This window comes from Schistocerca serialis, chromosome 5 (assembly GCF_023864345.2).
Source record: "Schistocerca serialis cubense isolate TAMUIC-IGC-003099 chromosome 5, iqSchSeri2.2, whole genome shotgun sequence".
In the NCBI taxonomy this organism is placed as follows: Eukaryota; Metazoa; Arthropoda; class Insecta; order Orthoptera; family Acrididae; genus Schistocerca; species Schistocerca serialis.
Genome location: NC_064642.1, coordinates 551825813 through 551851290, shown reverse-complemented (window position 1 = coordinate 551851290; position 25478 = coordinate 551825813). Strand labels below are relative to the sequence as shown.

Sequence of the window (25478 nt, the reverse complement as noted above, 5' to 3'; positions counted from 1 at the left end):
AAGATTAGAGCGCTTCTTGGCTCTGTTAAGGATGACTTGGGTTTGAGGAAGCCCGGTGTGTACAAGATCCCTTGCCACTGTGGAAAGGCTTATATTGGTCAGATAATCTGGACCATTCAGGATCGAAGTGTTGAGCACCAGCGCCACACAAGGTTGCTTCAACCTGAGAAATCTGCAGTGGCAGAGCACTGTCTCACCGAGGGACACAGAATGCTATATGACGAGCCACAAATGGTTGCCCCTGCATCTCGTTATTGGGACTGTGTTTGAAAAGAATCCATAGAGATTCGTTTATCTCATAATCTTATTAATAGAGACAAGGGTTATCTTTTAAGTAAGACTTGGGACCCGGTGTTATCTGACATTACAAAAACAACGGTTTGTGTTTCGACCGTCGGAATAAAATTTTAACTTTCTTTTTTAATTTTTTTTTTTTTTTTTAATTTTTGATAGCGATATCTAGATTTCGCCTGTTTCCATCACTGGCGGCGCGGTATGTTTACTTGCGCTAGAGGGCAGTTACGGCACCTTCTCGCGCACACGTTGTGGGCCTTCTGCGGCCTATATAGGGTCCACCGCTTGCGCTGGGAAGTCAGTTCCGGCGAGATCGTGCACCAGCACTCTAACCTGAAGATGGCGGCCAGTTGGACCGCGGAAATATTGTGTCATGACGTTATGATCTGGCTGCACACCTGAGAAGAATATTATCAATTATTACGCCAGGAAAGCCTTCATAGTCATGTAGACATCTGTTTAAGTAGTTGGGCATTCTGACTGCTGCTTCACAGTATATTTATTCCCTCATGAAGTTTGTTGTAAATAATCCACTACAGTTCAGAAGGAACAATGAGGTACATAATTACAATACTAGAAGAAAAATGACATTCATTACTCAACATTAAGGTTGTCTTTAGCACAGAGAGGGGTGCACAATGCTGCAATAAAAATTTTTGACTACTTACCTAGTGATATAAAATGTCTCACAGACAGCAAGGTAAAATTTGAAAATAAATTGAAAAAGTTATTCCATAGAAGAATCCCTATGTTATTAATGTGTAAAAGGTTGTGGGTATGAATTGCTAACTCAGTCTGGATATCTTGTTTTCATTTTGAGGAATAATAACAATAATATGGTGATGTTTAGAATACAAATAGATGTACAAATTAATTTTCAATATGAGTGTAAAATGACTCATTTCACATCATGACGATTTATCGTGCAAAATGAGCCATGGAACATAGAAGTAACTAACTAACTAACTTACTCTTACCTCACTCACACTGGAAATTCGCCCTGCTCTTCTGTTTTTTACTGACGCAAACTTGTCGGTCACCAGTTGATTTAAGTCTAGGATCTCCATCATGAGATCTCTTTCAATGAAAAGCATCGCCAACGCTGGCAATCTTGCATGTCTCATACCCATTCCAAGGTTGAAAATAACCTTTTCTGCTTTGGCCCACATCATGGAAATTTTAGAATTAGCAGCGTAGACAGCTTAGTGAACGTCTAGGTTGTTTGTTGTTATAAACTTCTATCGACTAACATCTACATATACATAGATACTCCGAAAGCCACCGAACGGTGCGTGACAGAGGATACTCTGTACCACTAATGTTCATTTCCTTTCCTGTTCCACACGCTAATAGAGCGAGGGAAAAACGACTGTCTATTTGCCTCTGTATGGGCCCTAATTTCTCGTGTCTTATCTTTGTGGTCCCTACGTGCAATGTATGTTGGCGGTAGTAGAATCGTGTTTCAAATGCTGGTTCTAAATTTTCTCAATAGAGTTTCTCGAAAAGAACGTCTCATTTCCTCCAGGGATTCCCATTTGAGCTCCTGAAGCATCTCTGTAACACTTACATGTTGTTCAAACCCACCAGTACCAAATATAGCAGCCTGTCTCTGAATTGCTTCAATGTCTTCCTTCAATCCTACTTGGTACAGATACCAAACACTCGAGTGGTAGTCAAGAATAGGTCACACTAGCTTAGTATATGTGGTCTCTTTCCCAAAATTCTCCCAACAAATGGAAGTCGACCATTCGCCTTCCCTATCATAGTTCTCACATGCTCATATCATTTCATATCGCATTGCAACGTTATGCACAGATATTTAAACGACTTGACTGTGTAAAGTCAGACACTGGTAAAACTGTATCCGAACATTACTGGTTTGTTCTTCCTACTCATCTTCATTAACTTACATTTTCCACATTTAGAGCTAGCTGCCATTAATCAAACCAACTAGAAATTTTGTGTGTCGTCTTGTATCTTCCTAGTTACTCAATTTCGACACATTACCGTACATTACAGCGTCTTCAGCAAACAACCACAGATTGTTGCTCACCCTGCCTGCTAAATCGTTTATGTATATAGAGAACAAAAGCGGTCCAATCGTATTTCCCTGGGGCACTCCAGGTGACACCCTTGTCTCTGATGAATACTCGTCATCGAGGACAACATGCTGGCTGATATTAATTAAGAAGTTTTCAAGCCATTTACATACCTGTGACCTTATTCCATGCTCTTGTACCTTCATTAACAGCCTCCAGTGGGGCATCATGTCAAATGCTTTCCAGAAATCTAGAAATATGGAATCTGCCCCTTGCCCTTCATCCATAGTTTGCAGTATATCATATGAGAAAAATATCAGCTGAGTTTTGCAAGAGTGATGCTTTCTAAAACCAAGCTGTTTCATGGACATAAGCTCCTCAGTCTCTGTAGCAAACTGAAGTCTATAATTTTGGGGGAATGTTCTTTACCCATCTTATATACTGGAGTCACCTGACAATGATGTAAATTCTAGTGCTATGTAGGTAGAAGATAATTCATGATGTCATTTAAGCTTATCCAAGAAAATACACAGTACGCAAAACATACTTTCTATCAGATATCATCAGCAAAGTTAGAAAAGCAGAAGGGAAACTTTTGTGGGAGAAACAATAATGAAGCTACAAGATGACCTCAGATATTATCTCACCACACATCTGCTGTTCATCTTTTTTCCACTTAGTTGTGTCCAACTTCCTTTTCTTCATTGACCAATCCATAGATTCACTACCACAGGGGTTGTCAATATCTCCTCGGATCTTGATCATATTTAATGGCTTCATCAACAGAGCACACATTAGTGTCTCCATGTTGTAGATGACCAAAGAGAACTTAAACTAATGGCATAACTTTACAAAGAATTGCAAACAATAATTAAAACTACAACTGGAAAGAACTTTTTTATGACCAAGTGCCTGGCAAATAGTAGTTGCACTCATTATATAGTTATTTTTCATTATGTGATTCATACATTCAGTATTCTGATGTCTTTCTTGCAGTCATGAACTGTGTTTACAGATCAAGATGAAAATTCCACCTAATAGGACAAGATCGAGACACACACTTTTCGCAACCTCATCAACGATCTCATTCTGGTGGGGGCTATTTGAGAAGAATGCACATATTCCCTGTGAACTCGAAAGAAGTATTTTCACATTGCAGTTGATTGATGCCACCGTGGTCATTGTAAGATTAGATTGATGGGCATAGCAATGAACATAATCTGCATCAGGATAGAATTTTCCACAACAGCTTGTACTGGAACACATGAACCAACCATAATTAATTTTTGGGGGTCTTATTTACTTTTAGTTTATGGCTGAGTGCAAATAATCGTAGGTAAACTTTACAGTGAGTAGCAAATACAATTTACAACAACTGTCTGTTTACTTCTAAGAGTCACTAAACGATGTTCCCAGGATGATGACCTATAACCAAGTGGGTGACAGCTGCTTTTCTATCTTCGAAGTAGACTTCTGCCTGTTATCGTCCGGTTATTGGCGGATTGTACTTGCAGGCAATTGGCCGAGGCCAAGTCGATATTTTTATCCTCAGCGCCGCCTGTGACACTGGTGGAACTCGCTCAAGTAGCGAGTCTATATGACACTGGAACCAGCTCACATCTTTGCGCCTGTGGGGCTTTTGTCCTGGTTACATCTTGTTTGGATGACACAACAATAAGACTAAAGTCGATTAGCAAAAATAAATATATCAGTTATCTATATTTTATAAGTTTCATTATTTATACCTTACTAATTATTTAGTTAAAGCCACATACAAAAAGAGTATTTGAATGTTTATTTTACAACAGAGGACACTGTTACAACTATTATTCGTTTAATTCATGTGACATTACCTGGTGTTGTCATTAATAAAATGAACAAAAACATGTTACTTGCTAATACTTTACACTGTATACAAACAAATAATCACTGTCAATGGAAATGAAATGAACACAAAGTTTCTCTCATTCAAATTTTTAAATTACTTCATCAACTGAGGTGCAATAGACAAAATATGTTCCCTTGGGAGTGACCTTTTTCCTCAGAAAACTCATCGTGATTTAATCTCCTGTCATTGGAATTATTTTGGCGATGTAAGATTTATTTCGGTCTCCTTTTTTCTTTTTTAACATGATCAAAACCAAGTTGTCAACGTCGTACATATTTTTGTTCTGTGGTTCTTGGTTTCCTTCCACATCACTGGAATCTCTACTTTTGCTTCCAGCATCTGTTGTTTCTGAAGACTCATGATCTTCACCAGGTTCCAGGCAGAGAAGACTATAAATTCTTGCATCTTCTCCTAAGCTGAGACACCTTTCCCTGAAAAAACTTTTAACCTTTTTCCCCGTTTTTTGTTTCGCTTGTGGATGTGTTTTTTTGGGTAAGTAGTCCTAAGCAGGAAACGTCGGCAGAGCTGTCCTTTTCCTCAAAATCAGGAATTTTACTTAACATCTTGTCTGGACTGAAGGGAACTAAACCGATCCACAAAATCCAAACTTCATATCTTCTTGAGTGCAGGTACCAACTTCATCAAAGGCCGACTTCAGCATGTGAGGAAACTCAATCTTTGGCAGTCTTCTTCTGTTCTTCATCTTGTAAGTGTTCAAAACTTACCGCCATGCATCCTCCAAAGGGCGAAATAATGCCACTTCAAGGGGTTAGCAAATGTGTGTTGTGTTTGGCAAAAGTGGCACAAAACTGCGTTGTTTTCTTCACAGGAATGGATTACCTCGGACACATTGCCTGATACGTTATCTCCAATGATGATCTTATGTCCATCCTTTCTCTCCATCTTGTTGAACCAATCACTGAACATTATCATGTCGAACCAGCCACTTGAATTTCTACTGAATGCTGAACCTTGAATCCCTCCATCACACCAACTAGAATATAAGTGTTCAGCTTTATGAGCCATACAAGGAGTGAGAGGAGTTCCATCAGTAGCTGCAGCCATCATTACACTCTTGCTAATTCTTGAGGTGTCTACGATCCTTTCCAGATGTTTGACACCATGTTTAACCAAGATTTTTGTGGACCCAGGATCACTAGAAAAGTTAGTTTTGTCAACATTTATTGCGTTTTCTGGGTGCACTCCTTCAATAGATTCTTGAAGGTTTTCAAAGTAGTGTTTCGTTTCTTTTCTAGTGATAGCGCATCTTGATTACTTCACATTCTCAAGCAATCTGACCGAAAGCTCCTTGTGATGTCAGAGGAAACTTTACATCCAATCCTTCCAGGTCTATTGTCTTTGAGACGCTTCTCGCGACTGCCCTCACGATTCAGATAGTTCTGAACAATATCCGTAACCAGCAGTGGCTACTATGTAACAGCACAAGAGCAAGTGAACGCCCTAACTTTCGACACCTTGCGGATTTATTGCTTATTTTTCTTTGGGTACTGTTAAATGTAACATCGATGCTGCATTCTGAAAGATACACCAGTTAAATCTACCACACTATTGCTCCTCTAGACTACGTGAAACTTTGTATCATAATCGTTAGCACACTTTCAGTTGTGCACGTTTTATGGAGCTTCTATGCATGCACAACTCGCGTGATGAAATTGCCTTAAGGGCCATATACGAGTACATACAGATATGATAAACAACATGCACGGTTCACAGGCCCTTGCCACTCAACTAGAAGGTCACGTAAGTGCCACCAGGTACTAGCACAGTGCGGCAGACGTTTATCTCTACTCGCTCGGGATAAATCCTCGTAGATAATAGCACACTCCTCAGATATGCTAATTCACTCACTAATATACCGTAATAAAATTAGATCGGTCGTCAGTAAATGTTGAAGTTGTACTGACAGTAAACATATTTTGTGGGTTTCTGAATGAGTTATAGCATATCTAGTTATGAATTTTATTATACAGTAAACCATTTGAGGTGCTGAGAATCGTTGTTGTTGTTATGGTCTTCAGTCCAGAGACTGGTTTGCTGCAGCTCTCCATGCTACTCTATCCTGTGCAAGCTTCTTCATCTCCCAGTACCTACTGCAACCTACATCCTTCTGAATCTGTTTAGTGTATTCATCCCTTGGTCTCCCTCTACGATTTTTACCCTCCACATTGCCCTCCAATACTAAATTGGTGATCCCTTCATGCCTCAGAACATGTCCTACCAACCGAGAATCGTATGGGTCTAAAACACATCACCATCTATTGTAAGACTGTAGTATTTATTCATGCTTCTGAAGTGTGTTGATTTTGTGGTGAGTCAGGTTTAGCTGTGCCGCAGGCCCACATTGTATATATGAAATTCCACGAAAAGCTATATCACTTGTTTCTGTGATATTCACTTAAACAAGGGATCGACAACTGTGTACTTTAGGCCCTTATGGACCTCAGTGCCTCCTTTGTATTCTAGTCGAGTGACCATGTTGGTAGACATTACTACTTCAGTGTAACTGTTTCCACATATGGCACTTCATGTTTGGAGTCGGCTGATTACTGTGCGGAAATTGTCTTTCGTGTGCAGTGTAAACATGAACTATGTTGAATCTAAAAGAAAAATAAAGCTGCAGGTTCGATTATTGGACAGCTTTGTTCTGTCATGAAGTTTCATATTAGAGCTAAATGGACTGCAGAGTGAAACTCTCATTCTGAGAACAGAAAAGTAGATTACCAGGAAAAGTTAGCTGGAAAGGAACTAGGGTCTCCAAAAACAGATCCGTTGGTTGTGAGAGTGACAAAATCGAATAAGCATGTATTCAAGCGAACATTTAATAAGGAAGGGCACAGTTAGCGCCAGTTGTTGTGTGGGAGAGCGTAAGAATAATTGATTTTCAGACAGGAAGTAAATTCGTGAACTAGTACATCTGTTAGTTATTTTGTACATTTGTCCGGAAAAAGCACGAAAACTTCCACTTATACAAAAATGCCAAATGGAGAATTGCGAAAGTTTACGAATTATTTCGTTATTGCTCTAAACCATACTTAATTATGTACAAAACAACAAAATTAAACAAAAAGAAATCTTTTTTTGTCAGATAAGTTTTACATCTTATTATTATTATTATTATTATTACTGTATTATTACTGCTGTTGGGCTGTAGATGTATTAACTTGTTCATAAGCATAACTTTCATATACCAGATGTTATTAATTTCTCACTCTCAGATTTATCTGAATCTAAAAATTTGTGAACACACAGAATGTCCATTCGTGACCCACCACTTTCTGTAACATCTCTAGCATGTAGTGGAAATCTCAGTACTCCACTGAGCATGATACTTTCTACTAAATTCTTTTCGTCCTCGGCACTAAGTGCAGTTCGGCGGCCACACCTAGGAAGATGCCTGTTGTGGATTGTGTCATTCAGTATTGTGTATGGCACCACATATTCCACTGATCCTCGCCTAATACTCATTGTACCAGCTTGGACAGCCTTAAATGCCAGTAAGAGATACTTGGGAGAATAATTTCTTTTTCCCGCTTATCCAGCTTTCTCCTTGTAAATTAGACGTCATGATCGACTTTACAAGGATACAGATTTTCTTATTCTAATAAATAACTACCTTAAGAGCTATTATTTGAAGAACAACAAATTCAGGCTAGGATCGTAACACAATTTACTTACGTATTCATTCTTCTTTTGCGCCTTGACGAGAACACGACTCTCTGTGCTGTTGTTCGATTCCGTCTGATTGAAAAGAATTGGAAATCACACCTTTAATTCAGATGATCGTTAAGTATAAAATGCATTGTTGCAGCGGAATTTCTTCGTTCATAAAATTGTGTTTACTATTTTAACTGAGAGTCAGTGCTGCCGTCTACGAAAATACTAAAATTAATCAAAGATAATAAACTCAATATAGAGAAAAATCACAAAATCTTAACGTCGAAGATCAACTTTACCCTCGACGAAATAAATCTCGGGTGAACAGCCTGGTATGAGTGTGCATAGGACACAATATTTGGGCAATCGACCACGTTGCTGACGGCACTTTGGGGCACAGTGTGTATAGGAGGAAGATGCACACCGATTTGTACCTACATGCGGATAGCTGCCACCACCCGGCCCAAAAGAATGGCGTGCTCAAAACTTTTGTACACAGAGCTCACACCATCTCCGATAGGGACAGTCTCCAACAAGAACTGGACCATCTGAAGACCGTGTTTCGGAGGCATGGTTACAAGGAAGGGCAAATTCGGAATGCTCTGCATCCCACACCTGCAACACCGGCGGAAACTGAGGATGAACCTCAGGAGGAGGCGGCCTTGGCTATTATTCCGTTTTGCGGGGACTTGTCCGAAAAAATTGGACTCATTTTACGCATTTTACGTAAACACCAAGTGAAAACCATCTTCCGTCCTCCAAGTAAAACCAAGAGCCTGCTTGGTAGTGTCAAGGACAGCCTTGATCTACGTAAATCAGGGGTTTATCAGATATCTTGCCAATGCGGTAGTGTATACATAGGGCAGACCATTCGTACCATTGAGGACCGATGCCGAGAACATCAACGACACACTAGACTTCAACAGCCCAGTAAGTCGGCAATCGCTGAGTATTGCGTGTTGGAACTCCATAGCATGGTTTATGACCAAACCAAAGTCCTGACACAGACTTCCAAATACTGGGACTGTGTCGTCAAAGAAGCCATAGAGATCAGAGTAAGGGAGCCGCAACTAAATCGTGACAGCGGTTACATCCTTAGCAAGGCATGGGAACCCGCGATCACCCGGATTAAGAAGAAAAAGAATATTTCCCAGAGTATACCGACTTCGAGGGAGGAGGGAAGAATAACGACAGCGGTACCGGCAGATCCTTCTGAGCGAGAAGACCTAGGACGCAACGCCCAGACGGCGGGAGAACGGACGCTGTACCTGGACCGCGCGCGGGGTGCAGACCGCACCGACTCATAGGAAGCGCATGTGGAGGAGCGGGAGAGGGATTGTTCTATATGTACATGGCACCGGCCCACCACCGGTCACTACATCAGCGCATCTGATGATGGAAACGTGGTCAATTGCCGAAATATTGTGTCCTATGCACACTCAAACCAGGCTGTTCATCCGAGATTTATTTCGCCATAAAATACGCCTGGAGAAATTGAAGAACCATAAGTATACCCTCATTTACGGTAATAACATTTTGCAAATATTTAAAAATTCTAATAATCGTCCTAGTCCCTTTACGGTAAGCGTCTCCTCATTGGAAAGGCGATAAAAGTCTGTACCTTGTAAATTATTTACGCTATTAATTGTCACTTGTCCTCAACAATCTGGACACTATGAGACAAGCTGGTTATTACTGTCCAGACTACAGAGTGTTTCATATATAGCAACACACAGAAAACTGGTATTGAGAACCAAAAGCCTCAATTGCCTTGAAACACCACCAAATGTATGCCCAAGGTTTTTAGAACTAAAATATACATATGTATGATAAACATAAACTTTATGAATGCAGTAACACCAATAATCGCATCATTCTCAAATGTCACAATTTTAGCTGAAAACCTAAGCTCTGTTTACGACTGAAAAAATGTAAAAATCGTTATGCTGAAAAGGGAATTTTCGCTCTGCATTTCTACCATCACAACAAATTTGTGAAGGAATCAAAGGTATTATGATTGCTATTGAAATATCAATACTGGTAATATTGTGGATCGTGTACCCTAGCAGCTGGGATAATGAATTAATGTGCAGGAAGAGAGAAAGCTGGGAGATGTGCCCTCTGTGTCCTCCTAACGGGGCATTTGGAACTGTTTGTAGTTGGAGAGTTTGCGTCCCGACTGCAACACCCTGTGATGTCACTAGTGAGCATGCTACCTGCTGCTATGAACAGGCCTTGATGTGCTCTTGCTTGAAGTACAATGGACCGTACTGTCCACCAGGGAGTTGGCACAGGAGTGAAACCCCTTGAATTTGCTTCAAGTGTAGCATTGTGTTCTGTTCCATTACAAGGCATTACAACAATGAATGACCAAAGGGAGTTGACTGTAAAATATCTCACGCTATATACTGGCTTCTCTACACAAAAAATAATATTAAAAAAGGGCACACATGAAGTGTAAAATTATGGGGAGTTGTACAACACAGTGTTGTCAACACTACAACAACAGCATGCATTGCCACTGGTGGCAACATAATTTACTTATACACTTATTAAAACCACAATTTAAAACCTTAACCCTCGTTGCAGATTTTACGATTGCTTACAGGTAGAACACAAGAACAACTATTATTGGAAAGTAATATGTTCATTCTTAAAGGTCGGATCACACTCAGTAATCTATCTGCACAAATATCTGTGGGTGTCACATCTGTGCAGACAGTGCATAGCACGCGTGCATGAGCACTAACCTGGATTTTGGAGAATTGGCAAAACTGTTCAAATCCCTAGGTTCAAATCTGGCGTGCGAAACATATTTGAGTCAGCTGTTCATCTAATTCTCCCCGTAATACTGCCATATCCCTCCTAAATTGTTTACTTTCTTCCTAGGCTTGTTCCATGGCTTCTTCTTGGTCTACCTCCACTTGTTCTTGCATCTGCTTTACCCACAATGGAATGCATTCATGTTTCCAGAGTTAGAACTGCTCTGTGCTTCCGACGATTCTGTTTTGCAAACCTTTCTAGTTCCACTCTGGTGACTTCCGGGTATTGTTTCTGGGTTTCAGGCAATGCATCTGCTGCTGACATCTCATCTCGAGAAGTTCCAGCATGAGATCCTCTAGGTCTACTGAATCCCCTTGCCTAGTAATTTTCGTTGCCTTCTGAGGCTGTACTCGACTAGCCCTGTCCATGTATGAAGGAGTTAAAATTGAATCTACCCATAAAATTTAACAACAAAGCCTACACACAAGAAGATCGCAGTCATAATATAATTCTCATTTATTGTTTCATCTCAGTTGCACATTTTTAATTAGATTATGGGTTTGATCACTCTGGATCATCTTCAGATGTAATTAGTTGTGTCAGCAACCCGTCATGTCTACTCAGAACCACATATCAGAGTACAACACTAAACAGTTGCTGAATCTCTCAAGATGATTATGTCAACTGCAGAGAAGATTGCAGTCTGTTCTAAAGACATGTATAGACAGCACACAAGCCTCATTAGCTAACATGTTATAGCTAACCCAAAGGGTGATGGAGTGGCTACAGTGTCAGAATGGCAGGCAGTGGAGGGTTGAGGCGGGGCAGCAGGCTAGTGGAGGCCCAGGAAGATGCACCTGTAAAAATTAATATTTTATTTTCTACTTGTATGTCAGTGCTGCATCAGTGCAAGGAAATGACACATCCCCACTCCTCTGTAAGAGGGCCGGGTGGCCTGTGAGATGTCAGCTAGTGCCCAGCCAGCTGGCTGGCTGGCTGCAACATGTATGTGTGCAGCTTTGTCAATGCCTGTGCTCAGTGTTTGGAATGCAACCCCACTGTGTAAGTCATCTGCCTTCTGGATGCCATTCGTTTACTGCATTCTTTCCAGTACACTCTCTACCATCCGGGCATTCTACGCATACTTCCCACATCCTCTCGCAGCACTATTAGCCCTCCAGGTGCAGTGTTTGTATTAATACTTTTGTTATCCTTGAAAATTTGCTCCAGATGTTTCCTCTTCGGCTGCCCCCAGCCCTTGTGGGTCCACCCGTACCATCCTCAGGATTGGTCCAGAAACCCACTCCATGGACACAGTCACTGGACAACATGTGTTACACCCTTGGCTGTTTCATCATTCAGTCTTCCATAACTGATAGTCCACCAGACTTACCAGATCTCACCCACTTCAAGACAAAAACTTGATTGAGAACCATTTCTTGTGTTTGTGTATTAAGCTCCAGACAAGGAGGAGAGGAGCTTCCATGATTTCACCAATAAACTTGTTACTAACAGCCTACCTGGGCATCAGTTTTCCACATTGGGATTCGACGTTGTGCCACAACAATCACAGTTGTATCTTTCACTTGGAATAAACATATCTTTGTAAGTACTGGTTTTATGACCGGACTTTTGGCAGTCTCCTGGTTCCTACCCATCATCAAGCCCAGGGTGGAGTCCTAAATGCCACTGTGAGCTAAAGAAGAATCATTCTTCCATCCACGATAGAGGTCATTCACTTCTAACCTCTACATTTGGTGATAGAAACACTGACATGTCAGAAGGCTTGGCGTCGGAAGTGCTGCAGCGTCTTACATTAGGCAACACGCATGGTGGTATATGCCGCCTCCACAGCTGCGTCGAGGACATTGTCTTCTGAATGAACACTGTTAGGCAAGTGTTTTTTTTTTTTTTTTTTTTTTTTTTTTTTCTGCCCCCTGCAAGTATTATGGCAACTCAGCTGATTTTCTATCAGATGTTTTCAAATGCAGGCTATGACAAGTGAACTCAGATTGTGTTTCGAGGATGTGTAACAATGTAAGTTAGTTTGCACCTGGGTAAGACAGACAATGTAGCTGATTGTGAGCAAGGATTTGGCTTTTTGTTGGGAAGTATATAAAGTGTTAGGTATGAGTAGCCACACAGGTGATGAAGTTGAGTTGTGACAAGAAGCTTTATCATAGAGTTAGGTTTAATTGCCCTCCTCACCATCCTATTTTGTTCTCCGGTTGTTTGCTTTTTTGTGTATTGAGTAGAGATTCCGCAATGTTGGAGTCAAAATACAGGAGTTACCCTTGACGAAACATTGCAAGTTTTAGCAGCTAAGTGCATATCATGCATAAGCAATTGATGGCTGTAAGAGGGGACAAGGGTTCACCTGCTGCTGCAATAGGTTCAACTACCATTGACCCAGTTATTTTTGTTGACAGTTTTACAGAGAGGAGACAAAAGAGAAATGAAAAGTGATCAGCTAGACATGCAGAGCAGACTGTTGAGCAATGGGTAAATTACTCCAAGCATAAGATGGAGAAATTAAATATGGGTAATACAGGTCTGAAAGCAGGTAGGGGAAATAGGTTAATATTGGGAGTTCAACAGCTGCAGAAGGTAGCAAAGTTGCAGAAGTTAAGGAAACTAATGTAGGATTAAAACTTCAAATATCTTGTGGGAATTCAGAGTTTGAATTGGTTGTAGTGTTCGACAAAGTAGATGTGTGCTGTACTGAGATAAATTAATGTACGAATAGCAATATGGATGATACTGATTTACATGCAGATGGATGCTGTAAACTGGTAGTGGTGCCAGGATGAGGTGTGGTCCTGGATGAGCATGTATGGAGAAGTGCGTATACCGATGATTGTGTCCTGTAGAGTGTAGCTGCAGTCACATTACTTCTAAAGGATGCAGATTTGTTGCCACTGGTGATGGTACCACTTTGTGAGGATGCAGGAGTCAAGAGAAGAAAGGAGAAAAGTCCTTTAATACTAATAATCAGGAGAAATCTTGAAGATGAGGAGATACGTAAAATTGATGATATTTGCAATGTAACATTTACTAGGGGTAAGGGACTGCATAATGCTAAAAATGACCTTCAGCAATGCACATTGGAACTTGAAAATATTGTTTCAGCTCAGAGGGAAGCTGTTGCCAATGAGGTACTGGCGCAAGGTTCATCTGTCTTGAAAGACAAACCAGTTAAACTGAGCACAAAGTAATTAATACTTGATTCCTGTGATGTGGCACAACAATACGCAAGGAAGCAGAACATTGTAGGAAGAATTCAACCTGTAAACAAAATTTAAGTAAGAGACGTAACTGGCCACTGATAGTATCATACACGGGTTGTGTGTCACTATAATTTAATGTTATATTTATCTTGCCGATAGATGTCACAAATCAGTGAGTGAGGAAGCAAGAGGAAATGCCAATCATGAGAGATCAAGTGAATATAACAATTTGCTTTTAAAGATGACCTGTTAAGGGAATTTTGTTTTTTTAATCTTTTTAGAGGGAAGAGTTTTGCAGTATTTCTTTTAGTCTTAAATAATGAAAAACTACAGTAGTTACATAATTTTTCACACCTAGCACATGTTTTGAGGCTTTTTTCTTATTTTCAAGTGCATTTGTGTATATAAATACTGGAGGGCAGCATGGAGGGTAAAAATCGGAGAGGGAGACCAAGAGATGAATACACTAAGCAGATTCAGAAGGATGTAGGCTGCAGTAGGTACTGGGAGATGAAGAAGCTTGCACAGGATAGAGTAGCATGGAGAGCTGCATCAAACCAGTCTCAGGACTGAAGACCACAACAACAACAACAAATAATTTTTGTTATGTTTGCACATGTAGTTTTCTCCCTAAAAAAGGAAACTGCAGGTTTGTGTACAGAAGAGATGAGAGGACCTATTTCAAATATGTCTGCTGCTCAGAGCCTCCTCTATGTGGTGAGTAGCAATTTATCCAATTTCAGTCTTGTTATTCCATCTTGGATTTGCAATTATTTGAAACTTCCTTTTCAGACATGCAGAAATCTTTATTTTGAAAACTCTTAATAGTTTAGCAAAAGCACTCCAGGCCATTTTATTTTCACTCTTCTGTTTATTTATTTTGCTGACCATCCAGTTGTCCAATTACAAAAACTCATCAACTGTTTCTCTGACTTATTTTCAATTTGTGCTAATTTGCCTTTCATGTAATTAGTATACATTATTTTAGTATTGTTACTGTTAATGCGACACATCGTTCAGAGAAGAGCTGATCTGCAGGACCCCAGAAATAACAAATGTACCATTTTGTGATTTTTCAAAAAAAATGTCCACTGCGCTGTGCCCTATGGATACTTGTATGAAATACACATACGACAAAGCATTTTGTGGCACAAGAAACTGCAACTTGACATATAGTTTTAAAGATTTTTACAAGGAGGATGGTGACATAATAATATAGACACTATATAAATAATATTCTTGATTAACCATTAGTTTTAGTCACTTTCATCATCATATGATTTATATATTCTTATCAATATAATCACTGATTGAAAGGAAAGTTCTTTGAACAGGAAGTAAGTTTCCAGCGCATTAAACATGATTGAACTTTCAGCTTACCAATATTTAGTACCAAATAGCATCTATTTGTCTGTGTGTCAACAAATATAGACAGACATTATCTGTACACCATGTTGGTATCTGAACTGTCCTCACTTAATTTGTCTGCCATATCCAATGTGAGCTCACTTAACTGATGTCTGCAGTAATACAAATTTTTCGATGCTAGATGTGTCAATCCATCTTCAAAGGAATCAAAATGTTGAGCAGTGAAGTCTAAAGAGGGATATGACAATCACCTAACATCTCAGAACATTTTACCATCAAAGACCCACAATGTTCAATGTGATAAAAACTTACCTTCTCACCACACAGTTTACATCAAGGAACTTTTTAAGCAATACTTATTTCATAATATGTCAACCAGATGATTGGAAATAGTTGTCAATAATGAATGTTATCTGTCTAGTAGCTTTTGGCAGTACAGGATGTAATGCTTTTCGACTATTGCAAAGAATTTTCTATAAAATCAATAATTATTTCTTAGGTTTTTGAGGGCAATGCCCATACTAATTAGCTGGTAGTGAATAATTTTTTTTTAGGCTTATAAACAAATAATGCAAAAAGCTCAGTAACATGAAATATGGCATTTGTCACTAATTTAACTGACCCACAAAAGTTATCCATCTACAACAGCTGAACCACCACACCAAAGACAATCACAGCGCACATAAGCACCAGAAAATTGAGTTGAAAGTGTTCCTTATGCCAAAGTTCTGTGCTGTGTCATATCATGGGATTTTGACAACTGCAAATGGCTAATGGCTTGGCGAGTGTCTCCTGTTAAAGAACTTCATTCTTGAGAAATTTTTGGCACATTCAAGATGCCAAACTTCCTCCTCAATAGACAATATTGTCTACCATACCTACCACTGAACCATCACAATGCAGAAAAAACTGTTTCTCATTATATGATTATTTAAATTGCAAATGAGAAAAAACATGCTACAAAAAATCCTGTGAGTCAGTCATAATTATAAAATGTGAATAAAAATTCCTGGTGTTTTCCTGCATATTTCACATGATTTTCTGATAATATGTATGCTGAGATTTTAGGTTCGAGTGTTGTCATGGTGTGTGTGACTGACAGTAGTATCTGCACATAAAATAAACCTTTTATGCAGTGTCATGTGTTTTGTTAAGTACAGTAAGTAATATAGATGTTTGGCAATAGCCTTCAGAACAGCAATTAATTCTCGTTCCTTCAGAAACCCCTTAAGAATGTATTGCTACCAGTAGCAAAATATTTGTAAGAGTTGATGAGTGACCAAGGAATCTCAGAGGAGCATAATGAAAATTAATGGGTTAATCATCATTTCCACAAAATTAAAGACATTATGATAACATTTTATGCCACTCATCACAGCTGTTTATCAAAAAATCTCTCTGGCAAAGTAAAAAATTTTACATTACAAACTCATTTCTAATAACAGAATAAATTACAGTATTACACCATAAGTAATATTTTCAGTCAGCGATATTTTGTACATGATTGTGCATAACTTACTCTGTACAATTCAGTTCATACGATGTATTTCATATAAATGACAGCTTCATCATCTATCAAAATTATATAAACATCAGAATAACAAAGGCAAGACATGCCACACTTACTTCAATACAGAAAAACTTGATACACTCACACACACACTTGCAACAGTATCGATAATTGCAGGGCAGGTGACACACAGGCTCTGTATGAGCCTTCAGGTACGTATTTCATTGTGCTGAAATTTTATATGTAAAATGTTAAAAGACTGTTGACATGCTTTCTACATATGTGTGGGCATTTTTGTATGTTAAAAAAATGACACAAATAAATTGTAAATATTTTGTACTATTTCATTTAAATTTTGACTGCAGTTTCAATCTCTTGGCATAATTAATAGATGCACACTTTCATATCAGTGAATGAGTGACTGTCATCTCTATGAGCTAGGAACTAGCCACAAAGCTCTCTGGAACATTTGATAAACTGTGCATTTTTGTCAGATATTAAGAGCCATACTATATCATAAGCAGCTCAAGATTATATATGCATGATGGCACTATTTCTTTAAAATTATTTTAATTTGGAAAACAAATATTTGTCAGAAAACTTCTGTAACTTTGTAAATGACAGTGTAAGTTTACATGCAGGAAGTTTTGTTTGACTGTCTACTATTTTTATTTAAGGACACCTAATTTGCGATGTTTGCCCTACATACCAATGGTACACTAATGTGAAGATATTCAGTTAAGGCCATCAAGGGTCTCTACAGGTGCTTTCATCCTTACACACTAGTCTCTTTTTTATTTACAAGTTGATCATCAAAATCTGTACTCTCATCACCATTGCAACACAAAGTCTCCAGTCCAGCTGCTATTCCCATTAAGGAGTCTCTGTCTCCATTTGTTACAATAGGTACAATGGCTAATGAATCTCTTACTGTACTGTCATCACTGAAATGCCTACAATGTTGTTCCTTCCCATGAGAAATATAACTGCTGGGATCAAATTCAGTCTCAGTAGGAACAGAAACAGTCAAACGTAGAATGTCAGAGACAGATGCGGAAACAGACACTGAAACTGAATCCATACTGTCTGTGAGATGTGTGCTACTCTCGGGCACTGTTTCAGAGCCCAGCTCTGATTCTTCTTCCCTCCAACTTGAGCGTTCACCATCAGTCCTGCAATCATCAGTGTCAAATGCTGCACCAAGCGGTCCACTGCCAGTTCCACATATAAGCGATTCACCACCAGACACAGAAGCGTTATCCTGAGTACTGCCTGGTGATTTACAATGTCTATGCATATCATCATCTACTGATTCACTGAGATCAGCAGCTGAAGATGCTGTTGGCTCCTCCACTTCTGGCACTGGACAAATACCCGCTCGAGTTTGGGAGCAGGTAGCTTCACTTGGTCCAGCGTCATCAACTTGTCCTTGCATGGCTGCTTCTTCTGCACCTATCACTAGTCTCTCAAGTGGAGGTCCCAGGCGGTCACCCACTCCTATAATAGAAAATGTGTAAGTTTCTTCTGGAATGCTTTGGAAAAATCAAGATTACTTTTACAGAGACAATCTAAGATAGATAGACACAATAAAAAGACACACAAACACACACACACAAAATTTCAAGCTTTCGCAACCAACGGTTTCCTTGGTCAGGAAAGAGGGAAGGAGAGGGAAAGACGAAAGGATGTGGGTTTTAAGGGAGAGGATAAGGAATCATTCCAATCCCGGGAGCAGAAAGACTTACCTTAGGGGGAAAAAAGGACGGGTATACACTCGCGCGCACATACACACATATCCATCCACACATATACAGACACAAGCAGACATATTTAAAGGCAAAGAGTTTGGGCAGAGATGTCAGTCGAGGCAGAAGTGCAGAGGCAAAGATGTTGTTGAATGACAGGTGAGGTATGAGTGGCGGCAACTTGAAATTAGCGGAGATTGAGGCCTGGTGGATAACGGGAAGAGAGGATATATTGAAGGGCAAGTTCCCATCTCTGGAGTTCGGATAGGTTGGTGTTAGTGGGAAGTATCCAGATAACCCGGACAGCGTAACACTGTGCCAGGATGTGCTGGCTGTGCACCAAGGCATGTTTAGCCACAGGGTGATCCTCATTACCAAGAAACACTGTCAGCCTGTGTCCATCCAAGCCAATGGACAGTTTGTTGCTGGTCATTCCCACATAGAAGGCTTCACAGTGTAGGCATGCCAGTTGGTAAATCACTTGGGTGCTTTCACACGTGGCTCTGCCTTTGATCATATACACCTTCCGGGTTACAGGACTGGAGTAGGGATGAACCAAGAGGTTACAAAGGTTAGGTGGACGGCGGAAAGACACTCTTGGTGGCATGGGGAGGATTTCATGAAGGATGGATCTCATTTCAGGGCAGGATTGGAGGAAGTTGTATCCCTGCTGGAGAGCCACATTCAGAGTCTGATCCAGTCCCGGAAAGTATCCTGTCACAAGTGGGGCACTTTTGGGGTTCTTTTGTGGGAGGTTCTGGGTTTGCGGGGATGAGGAAGCGGCTCTGGTTATTTGCTTCTGTACCAGGTCGGGAGGGTAGTTGCAGGATGCAAAAGTTGTCTTCAGGTTATTGGTGTGATGGTTCAGGGATTCAGGACCGGAGCAGATTCGTTTGCCACGAAGACCTAAGCTGTAGGAAAGGGACTGTTTGATATGGAATGGGTGGCAGCTGTCATAATGGAAGTACTGTTGCTTGTTGGTGGATTTGATGTGAATGGATGTGTGAAGCTGGCCACAGGACAGATGGAGGTCAACATCGAGGAAAGTGGCATGGGATTTGGAGTAGGACCAGGTGAATCTGATGGAACCAAACGAGTTGAGGTTGGAGAGGAAATTCTGGAGTTCTTCTTCACTGTGAGTCCAGATCATGAAGATGTCATCAATACATCTATACCAAACTTTCGGTATATATGTTGTTGTGGTCTTCAGTCCTGAGACTGGTTTGATGCAGCTCTCCATGCTACTCTATCCTGTGCAAGCTTCTTCAACTCCCAGTACTTACTGCAATCTACATCCTTCTGAATCTGCTTAGTGTATTCATCTCTTGGTCTCCCTCTACGATTTTTAACCTCCACACTGCCATCCAAGGCTAAATTTGTGACCCCTTGGTGAGGTTGGAGAGGAAATTCTGGAGTTCTTCTTCACTGTGAGTCCAGATCATGAAGATGTCATCAATACATCTATACCAAACTTTCGGTATATATGTTGTTGTGGTCTTCAGTCCTGAGACTGGTTTGATGCAGCTCTCCATGCTACTCTATCCTGTGCAAGCTTCTTCAACTCCCAGTACTTACTGCAACCTACATCCTTCTGAATCTGCTTAGTGTATTCATCTCTTGGTCTCCCTCTACGATTTTTAACCTCCACACTGCCCTCCAAGGCTAAATTTGTGACCCCTTGGTGCTTCAGAACATGTCCTACTAACCAGTCCCTTCTTTTTGTCAAGTTGTGCCACAAACTCCTCTTCTCCCCAATTCTGTTCAATACCTCCTTATTAGTTACATGATCTACCCATCTAATTTTCAGCATCCTTCTGCAGCACCACATTTCAAAAGCTTCTATTCTCGTCCTGCCTAAACTATTTATCATCCATGTTTCACTTCCATACACAGCTACACTCCATACAAATGCTTTCAGTAAAGGCTTCCTGACACTTAAATCTATACTACATGTTAACAAATTTCTCTTCTCCAGAAATGCTTTCCTTGCCATTGCCAGTCTACATTTTATATCTTCTCTACTTCGACAATCATCAACTATTTTGCTCCCCAAATAGCAAAACTCCTTTACTACTTTAAGTGCCTCATTTCCTAATCTAATTCCCTCAGCATGACTCGACTTAATTTGACTACATTCCATTATCCTCGTTTTGCTTTTGTTGATGTTCATCTTCTATCCTCCTTTCAAGACAATGTCCATTCCGTTCAACTGCTCTTCCAAGTCCTTTGCTGTCTCTGATAGAATTTCAATGTCATCGGTGAACCTCAAAGTTTTTATTTCTTCTCTGTGGATTTTAATACCTACTCCAAATTTTTCTTTTGTTTCCTTCACTGCTTGCTCAATATACAGATTGAATAACATCGGGGAGAGGCTACAACCCTGTCTCACTGCCTTCCCAACCAATGCTTCCCTTTCATGCCCCTCGACTCTTATAACTGCCATCTGCTTTCTGTAAAAATTGTAAATAGCCTTTCGGCACTGTATTTTACCTCTGCCACCTTTAGAATTTGAAAGAGAGTATTCCAGTCAACATTGTCAAAAGACTTCTCTAAGTCTACAAATGCTAGAAACGTAGGTTTGCCTTTCCTTAATCTTTCTTCTAAGATAAGTCGTAAGGTCAGTATTGCCTCACCTGTTCCAATATTTCTACGGAATCCAAACTGATCTTCCTCGAGGTCGGCTTCTACCAGTTATTCCATTTGTCTGTAAAGAATTCATGTTAGTATTTTGCAGCTGTGACTTATTAAACTGATAGTTCGGTAATTTTCACATCTGTCAACACCTGCTTTCTTTGGGATTGGAATTATTATATTCCTCTTGAAGTCTGAGGGTATTTCACCTGCCTCATACATCTTGCTCACCAGATGGTAGAGTTTTGTCAGGACTGGCTCTCCCAAGGCCGTCAGTAGTTCTAATGGAATGATGTCTACTCCCGGGGCCTTGTCTCGACTCTGGTCTTTCAGTGCTCTGTCAAACTCTTCACGCAGTATCATATCTCCCATTTCATCTTCATCTACATCCTCTACCATTTCCATAATATTGTCCTCAAGTACATCGCCCTTGTATAAACCCTCTATACACTCCTTCCACCTTTCTGATTTCCCTTCTTTGCTTAGAACTGGGTTTCCATTTGAGCTCTTGATATTCATACAAGTGGTTCTCTTTTCTCAAAAGGTCTCTCTAATTTTCCTGTAGGCAGTATCTATCTTGCCCCTAGTGAGATAAGCCTCTATATCCTTACATTTGTCCTCTAGCCATCGCTGCTTAGCCATTTTGCACTTCCTGTCGATCTCATTTTTGAGACGTTTGTAGTCCTTTTTGCCTACTTCATTTACTGCATTTTTATATTTTCTCCTTTCATCAATTAAATTCAATATTTCTTCTGTTACCCAAGGATTTCTATTAGCCCTCGTCTTTTTACCTACTTGATCCTCTGCTGCCTTCACTACTTTATCCCTCAGAGCTACCCATTCTTCTTCTACTGTACTTCTTTCGCCCATTCCTGTGAATTGTTCCCTTATGCTCTCCCTGAAACTCTGTACAACCTCTGGTTTAGTCATTTTATCCAGGTCCCATCTCCTTACATTCCCATCTTTTTGCAGTTTCTTCAGTTTTAATCTACAGTTCATAACCAATAGATTGTGGTCAGAGTCAACATCTGCCCCTGGAAATGTCTTACAATTTAAAACCTGGTTCCTAAATCTCTGTCTTATCTTTATACAATCTATCTGATAGCTTCTAATATCTCCAGGATTCTTCCATGTATACAACCTTCTTTCATGATTCTTGAACCAAGTCTTAGCTATGATTAAGTTATGCTCTGTGCAAAACTCTACCTGGCGGCTTCCTCTTTCATTTCTTAGCCCCAATCCATATTCACCGACTATGTTTCCTTTTCTCCCTTTTCCTACTCTCGAATTCCAGTCACCCATGAATATTAAATTTTCGTCTCCCTTCACTACCTGAATAATTTCTTTTATCTCATCATACATTTCATCAATTTCTTCATCATCTGCAGAGCTAGTTGGCATATAAACTTGTACTACTGTAGTAGGCGTGGGCTTCATGTCAATCTTGGCCACAATAATGTGTTCACTATGCTGTTTGTAGTAGCTTACCCACACTCCTATTTTTTTTATTCATTATTAAACCTACTCCTGCATTACCCCTATTTGATTTTGTATTTATAAGCCTGTATTCACCTGACCAAAAGTCTCGTTCCTCCTGCCACCGAACTTCGGTAATTCCCACTATATCTAATTTTAACCTATTCATTTCCCTTTTTAATTTTCTAACCTACCAGCCCGATTAAGGGATCTGACATTCCACGCTCCGTAGAACGCCAGTTTTCTTTTTCCTGATAATGACGTCCTCTTGAGTAGTCCCCGCCCGGAGATCCGAATGGGGGACTATTTTACCTCCAGAATATTTTACCCAAGAGGATGCCATCATCATTTAACCAAACAGTAAAGCTGCATGCCCCCGGGAAAAATTACGGCTGTAGTTTCCCCTTGCTTTCAGCCGCTCACAGTACCAGCACAGCAAGGCCGTTTTGATTAGTGTTACAAGGCCAGATCAGTCAATCATCCAGGCTGTTGGCCCCGCAACTACTGAAAAGGCTGCTGCCCCTCTTCAGGAACCACACGTTTGTCTGGCCTCTCAACAGATACCCTCCGTTGTGGTTGCACCTATGGTACGGCTATCTGTATCGTTGAGGCACGCAAACCACCCCACCAATGGCAAGGTCCATGGTTCATGGGGCAACACACAAACTTTACGAATGCAGAAACACCAATAATTGCAACATTCTCAAATGTCACAATTTTAGCTGAAAACCTAAGCTCTGTTTACGACTGAAAAAATGTAAAAATCGCTATGCTGATAAGAGAATGTTCGCTCTTCATTTCTACCATCACAACAAATTTGTGAAGGAATCAAAGGTATTATGATTGCTATTGAAATATCAATACTGGTAATATTGTGGATCATGTACCCTAGCAACTGGGATAATGAATTAATGTTGCAGGAAGAGAGAAAGCTGGGAAGTGTGCCCTCCGTGTCCTCCTAACGGGGCATTTGGAACTGTTTGTAGTCGGCGAGTTTGCATGCCGACTGCAACACCCTGTGATGTCACTGGTGAGCATGCTACCTGCTGCTATGAACAGTTGATTGTAAAATATCTCACATTATATACTGGCATCTCTAAATCAAAAAAAATATTAAAAAAGGGCACACATGAAGTGTAAAATTATGGGGAGTTGTACATCACTGCAACAACAGCATGCACTGCCACTGGTGGCAACATAATTTACTCATACACTTACTAAAACCACAATTTAAAGCCTTAACCCTCACTGCAGAATTTAAATGATTGCTAACAGGTAGAACACAAGAAGAACTATTATTGGAAAGTAATAGCCTATATTCATTCTTAAAGGCCGGACCACATGCAGTGATCTAGCTGCACAAATATCTGTGGATGTGACATCTGTGCAGACTGTGCATGAGCACTAACCTGGAGAGAGAGAGAGAGAGGGGGGGGGGGGGGGGAATTCCAATTTGTTGTCATATGAGATGAGCAAAGATAAGAAAAAAATAATAAAGTAACTTGGAAATTATTTATGCCTGTGACTTAGGGTGTAGATGGAATTTTTTCTTCATCTATTTGTTGTTATATTTTCTGTGTCAGTTTCTCTTGCAGTTGACAGAAGATGTGAAATAACGTATTAATGAACAACTTTAGGTCTTGTATAAACCAGTTTTTGGTCTTCTATTAACCAGTTTTTACTCCTACAATTGCTCTTCAGCATATATTATTTCTTAGTTATAAGCATACTTGTATTTCATGAAGCAGTTTCAAAATATCTCACTATCAAGTGAAACATGTCAACTGATTTACAAAAGTAATACTTATTGACAACTTATAGGAAGGACTTGTGTTTAGGTTTACACTGATGTTAGTATAAGCACACTATTAACACAGTGAGAACAACATCATAATGTAGCACTGTCCAAGCAGATGGTGAGCTCTGCAACTTAAAACATAAAGTTGATGGTTAGGACAGTAACAACATAGCTACTGATAAGGCCTCCACCACTGAAGTAGCTATCTAACAGGAAATTCCTCACCCCCTCCCCCATCCATCATCCTTGACCAACCACTTCATCCTTTCTTCCCCTGAATAACGATGCTGTGTTTTTAGGTGTTCTATTCACTATTTGAGTCATTGAGTCACTGGCAGGCGCAATGAAAGAGACTGAAAAAACAGGCTTCTGGGCAAAACCCTTCTTCTGAAGTAGAAAACACACACACACTATTACACAGGTACAACTCACACAAACATAACCACCCTCTTTAAATGCTATGTCTCAACAGTTGGACCCCAACGTGTGTAGAAAGTGGCCATGTGTATGGGAGTTGTGCTTCTGTGAATGTAAGTGTGTTACGTTGTATTCACTTCCTGTTTAATTTCAAAGAAAATACAAAGTTTTCAGCTGACTACATTCACATGATAACACTGTTTTCCTTTAGATCTAAGGAATTATCTATGTATTACATTTTGTGAAAGTGTTGGAAACACCCTGGTATGATTACTTAAGAGTTCAAGGAAGAATGTATGATGGGCCAGACATGAGTTTGGCAAGATGCATGTGGTGAGCTCCAGCTTTGAGAAAAACACCTTTTCTTTGAACATCACATTACTTAATGCCACAAAATTTTCTGCACTTTCATAGAATGAGATACATAGCTAATTTCTAAGATGTGTTGCAGCTATAACGTGCCAGTGCACCTGTTGCCTCCCTTTTGCAGCTGTCAGCCACCATTCCCCACCCCTCCCTCCAGCTCTTCACCTCCTCTCCTTCATCTTATTTATGTTGTTAATGATGATCCACTACTTCAACTATCCAGTGAGTTGTTACCTTTACTCCTTAAATTATTAATATTAAAAGTAAAAAACAAAGAACTA

At 40.0% G+C, this 25478-nt stretch overlaps 1 protein-coding gene across 3 annotated transcripts in view; it reads right to left on the bottom strand.

Moving 5' to 3' along the window:
• Window positions 1-16607: 16607 nt before the first annotated feature.
• The window catches only part of LOC126481023 (adhesion G protein-coupled receptor A3), a 195824-nt gene continuing 186953 nt past the window's right edge, over window positions 16608-25478 (bottom strand). For 2 of the 3 annotated variants that reach the window (XM_050104484.1, XM_050104485.1), the window contains one exon: window positions 16608-18261. In XM_050104484.1, the coding sequence (XP_049960441.1) occupies window positions 17540-18261 (722 nt within the window). In that variant the 3' untranslated portion in view covers window positions 16608-17539. The remainder of the gene's footprint in view (window positions 18262-25478) is intronic. The other variant, XM_050104486.1, reaches the window with a different exon arrangement.